Source organism: Colletotrichum jinshuiense, chromosome 4 (genome assembly GCF_051148585.1).
Source record: "Colletotrichum jinshuiense chromosome 4, complete sequence".
In the NCBI taxonomy this organism is placed as follows: domain Eukaryota; kingdom Fungi; phylum Ascomycota; class Sordariomycetes; order Glomerellales; family Glomerellaceae; genus Colletotrichum; species Colletotrichum jinshuiense.
In genome coordinates this window covers 376,719-391,951 of record NC_139311.1, presented here as the reverse complement: position 1 = coordinate 391,951, position 15,233 = coordinate 376,719, and the positions used below count along the sequence as shown (strand labels likewise).

Below are 15,233 nucleotides of genomic sequence, written 5' to 3'. Positions count from 1 at the left end.
GACACAACCGAGGAAAACATATGGCACCGGCATTGACGGGGCTTATACAAATTCCGCAAAGTTTACACGCGTGTGACACCGCATCTGGGGATTTTTTCATCTTGATTCTTTAATTGGTACAACCACCTCATCAGGGCCAACCCCCTCTCCCAGTCCATTGTAGTCCGTCTCTGCCGGTATCTCAGTCCAAAGACTCAACCACAGCCCCCCTTCTTCTGTATCCTGCTTGCCAAGTCAGACGAGACCGACAACAGCAATCAATGCTCTCCAGTAACTCTCCAATCCGGTGTCTCATACCCGAGCAGGCACCGTATTCCCTGCGCAGTGACCTCAAATGGACCGCCCCGTCTCGACCTCGATCTCCTCCCGACACCAAAGCTTTTTGACCAAGTTCGAAATGACAGAAAGAGCCGCTCGCCAACATAAAGGCCATCAGTCGATTGAGTGCCCTTACGTCGTTGAGTCAGGCCTGTTTGAAGGACAGATTTTGGACCACGACAGTTGCAAGAAGCAATCGTAGGTTGAGTTGCCATAGTGAGTGAGGCGATGTCATGGACCAAGACCGGTGGAGCGCGCGAATGTCATATCCTCGGATTACCAAAGACTTCCGCATAGAGGTTCATGAGAACCCCGCTGGGGCAGCTAGATAATAGCCAGGACACAAACTCGTGCAAGAATTGAACTAAGCAATAAGCGACGCCATTTCCCATACATCCCCCATCCAAATTCAAATAACTCCCCGCCCGCCAGGACCTTGACTACCTAATAAAAAAAAGTTCTTTCACGCGCGATTTGGCTTGAAACAAATTCTTGCTTCTGACCTGCAATGCTGCGACTGTGAAACCAGGCTTCGGGTCATCTCGGAGAAGCCCGCCGATTCGTTCTGGCATGTTGATGTACACTGTTAAAACCGCCGCTTCGCATCTCCGTCTGTTGTCCGGATCGCTTCAACAACGGCGTTAACGTAAATAATGGCGGCTCCTTTTTGTGCCGTCCTTTGAATGTTTCCTTCGTCGGAAGACATGTCGTAACGTCGTTTGAAAACTTTTTGCTTCTTTCCTATAAGCGTGTCGGGGTATTTTTGCTATCGCTTCCGTGTGTCGTGATTTTCCTTTTTCGGCATCCTGCCAAATTTTTTGTGCAATTCCTAGGTGTTTTCCCATTTTGTTTTTCTTGGTGCTCATTGAGATAAACCCCACCCTCACCCCAGCGATTAAGAGTAATCGCCGGCGATCCTCAATCGTTGTTTCTCGAAATAAAGGAGATCGGAGACTTCGGGCAATACCCTCATATCGAGCCGCAGCCCACACATCGTTCTGGTGGTGTCCATTTTACTCGCAGGTGATCACAGATTTTTCGGCTCGGGCTCGCATGTGAGTTGCGTGAGTCTCGAGACATCGGGCCATCAGATGGGTGACTGTACAGAGTCAGTCGCCGGTCAAAGTTTTGTTACACCAATACTTACCTGGCCACACAGCAGCTTTATCAAGCATGTAAGCTGTAACCCGAAGAATCTTCGCCGAATAGCCTGCGTGGTCGTCCATCTGCATCCTAGTGTCAACGCCAGCGACGCTGGTCTGAACAAGCTCCAGGTTCATCTTCATCTCTGCAGATGCCAAGACTTCCTGAACCTTTCCGAGCAACTTGACGTCTTCTTCCTCCAGCAACATGATCGCAGGAACCTGTGACAGATCCACATCGTCTTGCCCGAGGATTCCCAGGTATCGGCCAACCCGATCTTGCAAGGTCGCCACCCACTCCGCCAAGACCTGAGCACAATCGAAGGCGCACATGGCTGACTGAAGAGGCAACTCCCGACTGGAAAAATCCGCAAAGGTAACGCCTAGTTTGTCGGACATGGCGAGCGAGTCCGCCGCATAGAAAGCGGCCTTGCGAAGATGCTTCTCTCTGCGCGAGGTTGACCGGTTCGGGTTGGACTGGGCAGCCTGAGCTGGAAATTTGGCAGCGGAGAATTCGGGAGACGACGACTGGGTTTCTGGCGATTCGGCGAACACGGAACTTGAAACAGAGTTGTCCGAGTGATCCGTACCGGTCGATTCCGTATTGGAGGCAGGTGAATGCTCCGCGTGCTGGACTATCTCGCTACCTCGGGATAGCTCCTCCGCCATGGCGTCCCAGTCGCGTTGCCAGAACTTTTCCTTTGAGCGGGCGAGATTCACAAAGAGTCGCACGTACGCCAGGTCCAGCAGCGGGATGGCGTCAGCGGATAATGGGCCCAAGCCGAAGGGGTTCGGTCGTTCCAGGCTGTGGTTCGGATTGCTTGCCCAGGCAGCCTGCCAGGCTTTCAGGGCTGGTTCAATGTGCCGGTGCATCTTCTCTGTTTCCTCGTTTGTCCAGACCTTGTTGTGATGGCGCTGACGCGTCTCCCAAATGTAGTTGTGCAACGCGTTAATCAGTATCAGACACCCGAGCGTCGACGGTTTAAGATCGCTCTTTGGGAGCTCATTCATGTTACCGCCGGGGCCAAACCCCTGCTGTCCATTTTGGAAGGCAAACTGCTTCTGCTGTCTTTCATTCGTCCTGAGCAGGTCTCCCAGGGCCTCGTGAAAAGTCATTCGGTTGTGGTTGGCGGCGCGGACACCGCCCTTGGCCGCGAATGCCGTACTGCTCTCGGCAGCAAAGAACTGCTCGTCGCAAGGCAGGTCGAGCAAGATTTCAGAGTTCGTCAGTGCCGGCGTGTGGTTGTACGCAGCTACCAGGAGACTTGAGAGGGTGAAAACGCCATAGAGGGTGCGCTTGCGCTCTTCCATCGCCTTCCACTGGAGCCACTCTGCTTGCTCCTCAGAATCCGACTTAAGGCCGCTCCAGGTAATATCGTCATGCATGTGGGTATCGCGGGCCTCACTGTGCTCCACGCGAATGGGGCGGAGGAGGTCGGCGGCTTGGGCTAAGCTGACGAGGGCAGCGCAGTGAGTCGAGGCAATGTCGCTGGCCGTCTTATCTCCACAATTATGGCCATAGACGACGTTCAGAAGCATGGCCTGCACCAACCAGACCGGGGTATGAACGGAGGATTCCTGGGTGTGAGAGTTCGACTCAGCTGCTGGAGTTCTGCGCAAGTCTGCCTTCCTCACGTCGGCTTTTCGCCTTTCCTCAAGGTACAGTTGAATCATTTTTTTGGCCATCTCAAACAGTTCCCGGGATTGGACATGGTCCATTTCGTACAAGGCTCCAATGGCAGACATGGAAAGGATGAGACACCCACTCCCACCGACGCTGTTGGATCGGTTGGCAGCGGAGGGCGGCATCTCAAAAGTCAAAGTGGGAATGTGCAAAAACGGCAGATGAGGGTGGAAGTAACGAAGGTAAGCGCCAACATATCGTTGTAAGTCTTGAGTGCTAGGTAAATTCTTTACATGGTCTGGAACACTGTTGGCCGTGTTCTGAAAGCCCGGCGACAGCGGCGAGCTTGGGGTCGCAAATGAGTATCTCCGTCCACCAAATGGAGAGCACTGCGAAAGCGCACCGACAATGGCGCCCCGGGTCGTATCCGTGATGGTGGAGACGGGCGACACACCGTGGTTCCCGCCATTGAGAGACGAAGGGGTCTCTGGTCCTGCATTGAAATTGAGCGCTTGGTTGAGGTTATGCGTGTTGAGTCCGGAAACCATCGACGGACTAAGGGAGCTAAGAGAGGGAGGCGGCGTCGAGAAATAGGCATCGTTCATTTTCTGCGCAGCAGGTTGTGGTGAGACGGGAGCTCCGTTTAAGAGATCTGGGAAGACCGAACCATTTAGATCCATGGCAAACGGGTTCGGGACCTGGGGAGGACCCATCACGGCCGGTTGCCACATTGAGCTGGTGCCTGCGGGGGCATGGTGATTGGAGCCGTCCACCATGACATCGCTAATGCCACTCTGACTGGTGGTGCTAATGGCCGAGGGGCTGGATCCGTCTACGGCGTTCTCGGCACCCTGGAACGACATCTGGTGCTCAAAACCGGTCAGCCAGTCGAAGCTGTCGTCCAGCTGCGTTGCAGACATGTCGCCTGTCAGGCCATGTTGGAACGGCGAGGCCTGGTCCAGAGCCATGGACTGCGGCGAGTCGTTGTAGTGGAGAGCGTTAGGGTTGATGGTGGAGCCGGGCCCGAACAGCAGGCCCTCGAAGTCGAAGTCTGGATTGAAAACGGCCATGGGAGGAGCGGTCCGCAAGCCGCTGAAGTCCATGTTGTTGATGCTATGGGTCTCCAGCTTTGGCAGCCCGTGAGACATGCCCCTCTGGCCCATGGCGGACGACATGCCACCAAAATCCATGTTGTGCACGGGCAGCCCGGCGAGACTAGGATGGCGACTATGTGTGCCGGGCGGCATGCCCCGCGCTGCCTGGGCGTTGGCGGCCGCGATCATCTGCATGGCGTTTCCGTCCACATGGCTAATGGTATTGGCCCTCGGGCGCATCGAGGCAGCGGCATTTGCAGCCGCGGCGGCATTGGGGCCGGCGACACTGTTCTTGCGGGCCCGACTTGCTCCAGGCGCAGCACTGCTGGCGCTCTCACGGCGATTGCGAGGACGCGAGGACGGAGTGGTGGTCTGGTGCAGCTTCTGCTGGTGTCTCAGCAGCAGATCGCGACGAGCGAAGCATCTCGTGCATTCGGGACACTCAAAGGGCTTCTCCTTGGTGTGGGAGCGCTCGTGACGCTTCAGGTGCTCCAAGCGGGCGAAGGAGCGCTGGCAAGTCGCGCAGACATGGGGGCGGGGCTTGTCGGTCTTGGGGGGAGGAAAAGTGGCAGGAGTCTTCGTGTTGACGGTAATGGTAGAAGCTGCTGTTAGGTGCAATGCGAGGTTAGCTCAGCTCAGCTCAGCCCAGCGTGTGCATTCCTCGGGAAGCCAAGGGCGGGATTGGAATTGGGATTGGGATATGGATTTGGATCGAATGGCGGGACGGGACACGCAGGTGGGAACATGAGGGGCATTTTTGGAGGGGTGTGCAGTGCAGGAAGGTGCGACTCATACCGCTATCTTCAGTGGCCGGAGCAGCGCTATTGGCAGCAGCGGCGGCGGCGGCCGGGGTGGAGGAAGGGGCGGATGTAGTCATGCTTGTGTTTTTTTCGACCTTGACCTCGCTGTCGTTCATTGCCATCGTCGTCTCGTTCGTTGTCGTTGTCGTCGTCGTCGGTCGTGATCGTAAAGAAGGAGGGGTGGTTGGGGGGGTGGAAGGAGATGTTGGGTTGGTTGGGTGCAGCTCGGCGGTCGGGAGAGCGCAAGAGTGGGAAGCGAGAAAGGAGGGATGGCGGGGTGGAATTGGACGGGAAGTGCCCGGGTTGGGGAGCGGCGTTTAGTAGGAGGGAAAAGAAGACAAGAGGGAGAGGTTGTTGTCTGAAGCCGAATCTCGCATGCTATTTCCAAGGAAGAGAACAGTCGAGGAAAGAGCAGCAGTATTTGGTTGGAGCCTTGAGGCTTTCGTCGAACAAACAATTCCCACCGGTCGAAGCAGTTGCTTGAGGAAACAGGAAGAGAAGGGAAGGAGGGGAGCAAAGCAGTGGTGGGAAGGGGAAGTTGAGGTACTTCTTAGGTAAAGTGTGGTCGCAGCCCAGCCCGACGCATCTGGTGCGTTGTGTGTGGGCGAAAGTAAGAGAGAGAGAGAGCGAGAGAGAGTGTGTGTGTGTGCGTTGTGCGTGTGTGCGTGTGTGTGTGTGTGGGCGTGTGGGCGGGTACCTAGTGCGAGGTACCTTCGAGGATGGGATGGGTACGTCCAGGGAGGTTCCTCGGTCGCTTTTCACTGTGCGCAGACCGACAGGGCAGGTGCAAGTAGCCCACAGAAAGAAGCAGGGTCACTCGGTGGCATGGGAGATTGACGGGAAAGAGCGAGAGAGAGAGAGAGAGTAGCGTAGCGTAGTGAGCGAGGCAAGAGCGAGGAGGCAAGGTGTGGTGAGGCAGGGTGGGTACGTTGTCTGCTTAGCTCGGTACGGCAAGGTCAGATGTACATGACAGGAGCATCCCCAGCACAGTGTGGCGGGCTGACTTGACCGAGCAGGCCCAGGTACCTCCCTTCCTTCCGTCCTAGCTGCTTCCTTCCCTCTTTTTGCTTCCCTTGCTCTCAGTGCTGATGGCCCGTCACCAATGAGCGTCGTGTCGTAATTATGGGAGGGTGGGGGAAGGCACCTTGTCCTTGGAGATGGCACGGCGAAACTTGCTAGACGGGCATCGAGGCTCACGGCTTGGGTTGGAGGATCGCCGGTAAGGTGATGCAGAGGGAAAGAGCCCCCCAGGTATTCCGGACACAATTACTATCTGTGTGCAGAGGGAAAACAGGGCGAGGGCAAGAACGGCGTGCCGGTGCATGCCAGGGCATGGGAACAAGCAAGCAAGCACAGGCAGGCTGTGTGGCATGAACAGACCAGAAGCACATACATACATGCAATACATACAATACATACGGGAGCAGCACGCTGATTGATCTTTCCCGCGCTTCAAAGACAAGTCACTTGACCTACCTGTCTGTCTACCACCTCCGTCCGCCAAAGTAGTGTAATGGTCCTGCGTTCCATCTTGTCTGAAAATATCATACTTTCCTCCTTCTCGCCTGCAACTCCCTGTCTTTTGTGCCTATTGCTTTGGGTCTGCTGCTCTTCATTCCCGCTTTCATGTTACAAGGCTACAGTCCCGGCCGGGCTAACCCCCAGAAGAGACTGGTCAGGGGGGTGACAGAGTCTAGAGAGGACAAGGGGAGGCTGGTTGGGGGGAACCGTTGCAGGCTGAAAGCAGCATACTTGCGCTAATACGTGCACTACAACCACGCTCCAGTCTTCAACACTGGCTGGAGCAGCGCGGAACCAGGCGTCTGAAGCCTGAATCTAAATGGGGCCGGGACATGGGCATGGGCATGAACTCGGTCTTGTGTTCCAATATACCTACGCAATCGGGTCTGGGGAGTATGTCCCGTGCGCAGCGACGTCTGTTCTCTGTCTTGCCGTTGCCGTACTGGCTGGCTGGTGGTTAATGCTGGGGTTGGCAAGTGGCTCCAAGGCATCTCGTCCAACCGCAGACAGGGCCCCTCTGTCTGTGCCGTAGCTTATCGCACTGGCCGATTGCGAGATAGACGTGCGACAGCTGTATCGTGCGTGTCGGACAGCTCGGCACCAAGGCGGACCTGGGCCCGATGCGTGAGTCTTCAGGAGCTTATTTCGCCGATGACAATGAGAGGAAATGAGGCAGGGCATAAAGGGGAATCAGATGGACAGACCACCTTTGCCCGCCATGGTCGGCACGAAGCCGTTCCTATTAAATGTCAACCGGCCACCCCAGCCTTCCGGAGTGCACAGAAGATGACGAGTATTCTCGGCCCAGTAATCGTCGTCACCGCCGTCGTCGAGCCCGGCCGTCACTGTCATTCGAGGCTCGGCGCGTCTTTTGTTAACGCCGCCGCCGTGGTTGGTCGGCTCGCCCAAGAAGTCGCCGCATAAGTAGGTTGATGCTGCTGTTGTGCGATGTCTCTTCACGGCCCGCATGCAAAAGAGGAATTCATAAATAGAGCGTCTGCCAGTACCTCAAGCTCTGAGACGTCGTTTCCGGTATCCGCACGGAGCCCAAAGTATCTGTACCCGCGGCCTACCTTAGTAAAGTAAGGTAGCCCGCGCCCAGTCGCATCACTCGACATACCTAGCCAGTTCGTTGGCTGGCTCAGCGGGAGGGTGGATTGGATGGAGGGTCCCGTCTGGTCGCTCATAGCCCGGGGTTGTTCCAGTGCCAGGTCAAGCCTGGCTCGGGCCAGAGTCCGCTGTGAAATTGAGTTTCCCACTGGTGCTAAGCTGGGACATGATCCGAAGCAAAGACGGTGTGTGAAAGCCCGGTCGGTGAGTATTGAGTGCTAAGCTAAGCCAAGTGTGAACCGAGTGTCGCACACAAACGTATGCTCTGTACTGCGTAGCGTCACTTGCCTGGGGTGGCGTGGCATGGCGGGTACGTACGACCCCCAGGTAACACACTTTTTTGGTTTTTGGTTTTTTGGGTTCTGATTTCTTGGACTTGGTTCGGTCTGCTCGGCATTGAATTGTGTGGTGGTGCTGTATAAATCACAACTGCGGCTGCTCGGAAGGCATTACTGGCAATTGGCCGCCAATCCACACCGGTGCAATTGCGTGGAATTGCGAAACAAGAGTGACTAGCTCTGGCCGCAGTCGCTCTCTCGGGCCTGCGTGCTGACAATTGCGGCGATCGACTCCAGCCAATGGCAACCAGCTCCGAGGCAGATGAAGACCGATAGCCGGAGGCAGAAACGGCGGCCCTGGCCTGGGATTGATGACCTGAGGGAGTCTGGGGGGGACGAAGAAGCAGTCCATGCCAGGAAAAAGAAACGGCCAATTCCAGTGGCTGCAACTGGCACGTCTGGGAGGGAGGTACTTGGGTACTTGGATACGTACCGAATGACGCCGATCAGGGTTCTCCGTATCCAGCACGGTGCCCTCGTGGCGGCGGCGGTCGTTGTCGAGGTCGTGGTCACCCGGGCTTGGGGGGGCAGCAGGTAGGCAGGTAGGTAGTTAGGTAGGTATGGATACTTTGTTCTCTGCAGAGGCTAGAGATGGATGGCTTGTACCTCGGGCCACGCGAATGGACTCCTCGGGTAGAACAGGTACCAAAGTCTCTGTCGTCGTAGATGCAGTAGGGTTGTAGGCCGCCAGCCAGCCAGCAGGTAATGTGAGGTAGGGGTCTGTTCCTTGACCAATCCAGAGCAACGAAGCTCTACTACCTGCAGTGCAGCAGAGATGGTGAGGTATCATTGAAGCGGCAAGGTGAGGGCAGGTCAGGCCAGGTCAGGTCAGGCCCGTGGTTCGTGTCTCGGTACGATGGCTCATGCAAACTGCGAAGGCGCGCTGCCCGTCGACGGAGTCACACGTCGTGGAGAACGGGGCAGTGGCCAGGCCGGGCTGAAGAGACGAGGTCTGGTCTGCGGGATGCTGATGGTATCCGTATATCTTCCTCTAGTGCAGCTCCGTAGCTTTGCAAGGTACGGGAGGCAAGGTGAGGGCTCAGGGAGGCAGCGCAGCCCATGCTCGGATTGCTTGCGTCTGCTCGTTGCTGCACCTGGCCCGTTTCTGTTCGCATGCTGCAGCAACGCAGACAACTGCATCAGTGCGTCGGGTATCTGATGGTCCAGCCGACGTCAAGAAGGCCCACATGGCTTCGTTGCTCAACGCCGATTTGGCGCGGGCGCTGCTGGCTCTGTCTCTGGCTCCGGCTTTTGCATACGGGCATATTGGGTCAATAATAACGCGCAGCAGGCGCAAGGGCAGGCAGGGCAGGCGCCTTCTGGTTCGTGCTTGGAGGCAAGGCCAGGTAAAGGGATCTCGACAGACATGACATTACTCTGCACACTGCGGATATGGATACCTTGGATGATACAGTAGCGAGTGGCTGGGCTGGACCGCGAGGGTCTGACAAGGCCAGACGGGAGAAATATGGGAACATGCCGTAATCAGAATGAGCCGATCGATTTGCGAGCCCGCCGCTGTTGCAGGGGCGTTGTCGCGAGCTGTTTCCTGACTGGCTGCGTGAGAAGACGGCGCCCTGCCTCTTGTACCTTAGCGCCGCTTCAGAAAGCTGCAACCCAAGTGCAAGTGCAGCTACCCAAGGCAAGGCAGGTGCAGGCCAGACAGGGCCATGTGCAGGAGCAGTAGTCGTGGTGGTGGTGGTGGTGGTGGTTGTGGTTGCCATTGTGGTGGTGGTGTTCGAGATGAACGGCACCACCACCAGCCGCAGCAGACCAACCAAGCCTGCACTGCTAATAACTACGTGGTATATATGTATGTATGTAGCTGTATATGTGCATATGTATATGTATGGTGGTGTAGATACGGCCTGTCCCAACACCTTCTCACCGAGCACAGTGTGGAGGCGTGGCTTCCTCTCGACCCGGGTTGTTGCTGCCGCAGCCGCTGCTGCTGCTCAACCACTGAACAGAGCAGCCACAACCACGATGACTGCACGGAAGGGCAAGAAGGAGCGCCCACCACCTCACCTCAATTGTAACAAGCGCAGGACCCCTGTTGCCTTGTTTCTCGGGCCTTCCTTCTCACCCGTCTCCAGACTGGGGACTGGGGCTCTCTCCAGTCTCCACTGCGATCCACTCCACTCCACTCCACACACCACAGCCGACTGACTGCGATGTCACTTCGCGCCGGGCTCACAAAAGCCCTTTTTCACGCGCCCTTGACATCAAAGTCCATGTCTTCACTCACACGGCCCAACACCAACCTCGATCCACATCTCGCCGCAGGTCCCTGTCGCCATCTCCATCCATCGTCGCCACTACCACCACCAGTTCTTCAACAGAAAGGCCAACCCCAACCTGCCCAGACCCAATCAGCCCACTGCAAAGAAGCTTCCAGCTTTGGTCTATCTTGCACTAATTCCCGTCCGAGTTGAGCTCTGCTTCCCTGCATCTAGCAAGGGGCCGGCGGGCACACCACAAGGCAGGGCACTCTGTAATATCGTGCAGAGCAGAGAGCCTATCCAAATGTTTTGCGGGCGAGACCTACCCAACCAGCCAGCCGTTCCGACTCCATACCTCTGGGGGGACGGATATGCATCTGTGCAAGGCTTCCGAGCACGGAGCACCGCCTATAACAGGTCGTCCTATGCACCGTACCACACATTGACTTCACCTCAACTAGCATTACATCACTTGGCGAAGGGGCAGTCATACGCCAGCAGTAAACAACAATCAGACGACGACGAAACCTCCAAATGAAAACAGCCCAAGCTCGCTGTAATAACGCTGCCTCCTTTCGCTCGGTTGATTGGCCTCTCTGTTACCGTCCCCGCTGGATCGCCTCGCCGTTACCAGGTACACTGCTCGCAAGTCGTTGCCACACTCGATCCCCAATCCTCCTGCAACCGTCACTTCTCCGGTATTGGTACCCGAACTGCCAGCTCGTCATTCTCTCGTCGGTCCCCTTACTTCGCCAGCGGCGGCCTCTCGTCACAATCGTATTATTCAACCCCTTCGCACACAATGACGGTTTTGTCTCGCTATCAATGGACAGACTAGGGGACGCGAGACACTGATGCCACTTATCTCCGCCCAGGTGCAGGTGCCCACATGTGCCCGCCGCCCGTGATATGCGCCAATGGCACAGACAGATGCCCAGCCAGAGGGACCGACAAAAACCCAAAGGGCCTCAATCGCGAGAAGAAGAGTCACACGGAACTGCACTAACAGGGCCTGCCAGTGGTACCTGCGATTCAGATCCATCCGGTCCGCCACGAGCCCCGTTGCAGCATCGGATCTTTTCACATGAATAAATGCATGCTTGCACAAGGCCCTTGCCGAGCCACCGTTGAAGAGCGGAATAGAGAGAAGCAGATACACTGAGACGGACTGCCCAGGGTTGACGCCGGCTTCAGCTGGCTCCCGTGGTCATCTGGTTTCGGGAGAGCCTCCATTCATCTCTTGCATTTCCAGAACAGTCGCGGCCGGTGAAACTAAGCATCAATATCCTCTGCCAGTGGGAGCTAAACTACCTCCCGCCGCTCAAGTACCTTTGTCGCGCCCAGTAGGCGACACACGAGATCGCATCGTCTTGGATGCGTCTTTAGTGGGTCACGAACCTTCCCACGCACCCTTCCTTGCCTTTCCACTCACCGAAATCCTCTATATTGCCCGGAGTTGCTGCACTATCAACCCATTGCGGAAGCCGGCGTGTATTCCGGCATCTCTCGCAGTCTTGCCAACCGCAAAAGCGTCCGCGGGGTGCAAGCCGCGTTGGCATCCAGGCACGGGTATCGGCCGTCTTACATTAAACATTGCGTGTCGTGCTTCTCGGGCAAGAAAAAAACCTCCGATCAGTACTCTATTAATATCGACGCCAACACCAGAGCGACAATTCGAGACCCATACACACCCGATGATCTTATCCAGCCGCCTTGATCCCGGAGACGCAAGAAGAGGACCTCAGGTACTGACAGCCTCCCGCCTGTCGTGTACCTCTGACAGTGTCTTCGTTATCGATACTCACTGTGCGTCGTCGACATGGGTCGGGGGCCATGCCTGCACACCTTCACACGCTGCTGTTACGTCGGTGGAGCTCAGAGGTTGCAGACGAGAATTGAGCAACGGGAAAAGCGCAATCATCCCTATCTGCAAGTCAATGGGTAGAGACGCTTGGCTATCCGCCTTGGTTGTCCAACAGCGAATCGCCCGGGTGGGCTTCTGTGGTCCCTTAGGAACCCTCGTAACAACCTCCTGTTAACGACAGGTCATGCCGGAAAGAAAGCCCGTCAGTATCCAGACTTATGCTGGCAGGGCTCGCTCACGCGCGCTTTCCGATAAAACCAAACATTGTCGAAACTCTCTCCGAGCTCGGTTATCTCGACCGCCTTGCCTGATTACAAAATGAAGGACCCATTACTCTGCGCTGTCCAGCCCACAATGTTGAAACGAATCTTCTTGCCATCCCAGCAACAAACGGCTGGGCAGTATTAGTGTAGACGCCGGCAAAGCCGCCAACACCTTGACAGCGCCCATGCCACAACCGCCTTTTCCCACGGCGACGCCCGGACCGGTCAGGGCACCGCGGCGAGCCTAGCGATATGGGGTATCAACGGCTTAGCATGCCACCCTTGTCCCACACCCCCGTCTGCTGTCCTTGTGACACCTTCCAGCAACTTGACATCTCAGGGATTCGAGGTTAAACACCTGCTTACCTAAGGATTCAATGCATTTTTGCCATCCTTGGAAGTGACCAAGCATGCAGCTGTAGCACGGATGCACGCAAACTGTTTTAGCTGCCTGGCTACCTACCTCGGCGGCGCGCTACACTAGTTCCCAAAGTGTTTCCACGGCACTGGTCACGGGATATCGGTGCCGTTTCTGCTCTTCTATCTCAGACACCACCTTTATCGAAAGACCAGGTCCAGGGTTTCTCACAAGACGGTGAGCAAATGTCTTGACATGCCACGCGAAGGCATCGAGGATTAGCATGGCTTATTTAACCGCCACACAAATGATGGTGACTCGTCGGTGCTGTGCCAGGAACGGATACCAATAGTCTGGATGCTTGAGACTAGATGCCACACTCCGCGACGACTTGTCGGACAGCGTCACCACGGTCAAGTGAATTTCATTTGTGCACACCGAGGGCAATTTAGCTTCCCCGTCACACGTCAAGTATACTGCAGTAGGTTTTTATCCTCGGCGTCGAACTTTATTGATCTCGAGGGCCATTGATGAAAAGCCCGCCGCAATGCAAAGAGTTCTCGCACGTTGTCGCGAGCAGGGTGATGTGCATCTTGCGTCTCTTGTGCCTGACCTCGACGGGAGACAATCATTAGCCATTTCAGCACCTACCACGCACTATCCTCTTCCCAAGGGCGGTGGGACAGCAGCAGGTGGCATGTGGTGTGGTGGCAGTTCCACGCAAGGCCTCGACAAATCCCCTGACAGGCAGCATGCGGAGCTTCCGCATGATAAATCACGAAGCCTGGCCAACAGCGGATCTTTGCTCAACGCTGCTTAACGCTGCAAGCTCTGCACCTTCCGATATCGTTCCACCAGTGCCTTGCACGCCACTACGATTTTTTATTCCCCCAACTGCCAGAGACATTCAAGTAAAAGTTTCGCGGCACCTCAAAAGCCCAAGCACCAGGCATGGGTTGGAGCGAAAACCGCGCAAGCTGTTGATTGCTTGATTTGAGCTTGTTTGGGAACACGGAGAATAGGACTGCAGGAGAATCTGATTTGCTCCGGCAGAAAGCGCTTCATTGAATTGTCCGCCTGTACGACATAGCTTCGCTGCTCGGCACTGTCACCCTTCGCCGGGCTGCAAAGCTTCTCCAACTTTTCCCCAACCCACTCTAGGTAATCGAGGGAAAGCGGACTGTGTCCTAGCCGCATGCTGGAGATGCTACTGCTGCTTACTGCAAGTGCTTACTGCAACCGTACCCCAGTGATCAAGGAGACCTCCCTCCCCCTGGGCTGGAATTTCCAACTGCTATCGAGTCTCGTTGCGTCAACCTGCAGAACGACCCACCGTGGTCCATTGGAAAGGACGTAACAGGCCTACGAGGGTTGCTCCTAATGGTGCGTATCTCCGGCCACCTTTGGACTTCGGCCAACGCAGCAATGCAAAATTGCAATGCATCAGGTGCGCCGAGGCCCAGGGGCCCACACGTCGACAGCAACGGAGTGCCGCATACCTAGTACAGCCGCTTGAAGATGAGCCGCCATTTCATTCGTCTTGGTCGATGAACGTTGCCGATCCACACAGGTCTTGGGCCTGGCCTACCACCCAGAATCAGGGTCGCCTTTGAGGCTGTGCAAATGGACATCCATCCATCCATCCACCCATCCCATCCCTCTGATAGCCCGTCGGCTTTTCCCTGGTTGAACAACGGAGAGGGCAAGAAGCCGGTCCTCTGCCGTTTACCCGCCGGCGTTGCCTTTGGTCGTCACGTCCCGCAGTTTTACCATGCCATCTCTCATCGGCCGTCTCAAATATTAACGCTTCTCGGGCATCAGTGACAATAAGCAGCGTTCCTGGGCCCACGTCCTACCTCCACGTTTATCGAACCCTGCATGACAACTAGGGCCACGCACATTGACCCCAAATCCGCTCACACTTTCAGGATGGATGGGTGGGTAGGATGAAAGCATCGGCCTTCCATATTATCCAAGCTTGCTCATTGGCCCATTTCCAACGTGAGAGACTCGCACAGTACGACAAGTATCAAGCAAGCAAGCTGCTCGAGGACGGTTCTCCAACCGAGCCAGCATCCAGTCTCCAACTACTACCCCAAATCGACCGGTCTAGCAACTCGGATCAACGCCATCAAACTGAAATGGACCAAAGCTCCTTTGTTCCCTTCAAAAGTAGCCGGCCGCCATCCCCGAGCGTGCGCACCTGACACCCCTGGCAATGGCCCCGGCTGGGTGCTATCCCTGTCTACCCCGGACTTTTCTGTCTGCTCTCAGACCAACCACGCCTTGCAAGCATCTTCGGAGCATTGGGTAAAGTAATCTCTGGCTCGTTCTTGCTTGCCGATCAGTCCTTTCCTTCCAGTTATTGCTCCAGCCATATTGGCCAATTGGGCCTACATTTCGATGCTAGAGGTTTGGTGTGCACCACGGAAAAGGGCTAGGACATGATACCACCTCCTGAGGGCGTTACCCGGCAGTCCGTTACTGCGTGGCCTTGAAGCTCGCGTACCCGAACATGCTACTACTGTGCGTGCTGTTGACGCCGCCAGCCTGCATGCTTCATGCTGCTTATGCCAAAA

The 15,233-nt window shown here is 56.1% G+C and overlaps 2 protein-coding genes across 2 annotated transcripts; both read right to left on the bottom strand.

The window, feature by feature from the left end:
- Positions 1-1,331: 1,331 nt before the first annotated feature.
- EsH8_IV_000103 (uncharacterized protein) lies at positions 1,332-5,100 on the bottom strand (the record flags this gene model as incomplete). The annotated part of the gene is made up of 3 exons (XM_083264993.1): positions 1,332-1,417; positions 1,466-4,783; positions 4,974-5,100. The coding sequence occupies 3 exons, from the start codon at positions 5,098-5,100 to the stop codon at positions 1,332-1,334; spliced, it is 3,531 nt and encodes a 1,176-aa protein (XP_083123888.1).
- Positions 5,101-7,189: 2,089 nt separating this feature from the next.
- EsH8_IV_000102 (uncharacterized protein) lies at positions 7,190-7,686 on the bottom strand (the record flags this gene model as incomplete). Its single annotated transcript, XM_083264992.1, has 2 exons — positions 7,190-7,437; positions 7,620-7,686. The coding sequence occupies 2 exons, from the start codon at positions 7,684-7,686 to the stop codon at positions 7,190-7,192; spliced, it is 315 nt and encodes a 104-aa protein (XP_083123887.1).
- Positions 7,687-15,233: the final 7,547 nt, after the last annotated feature.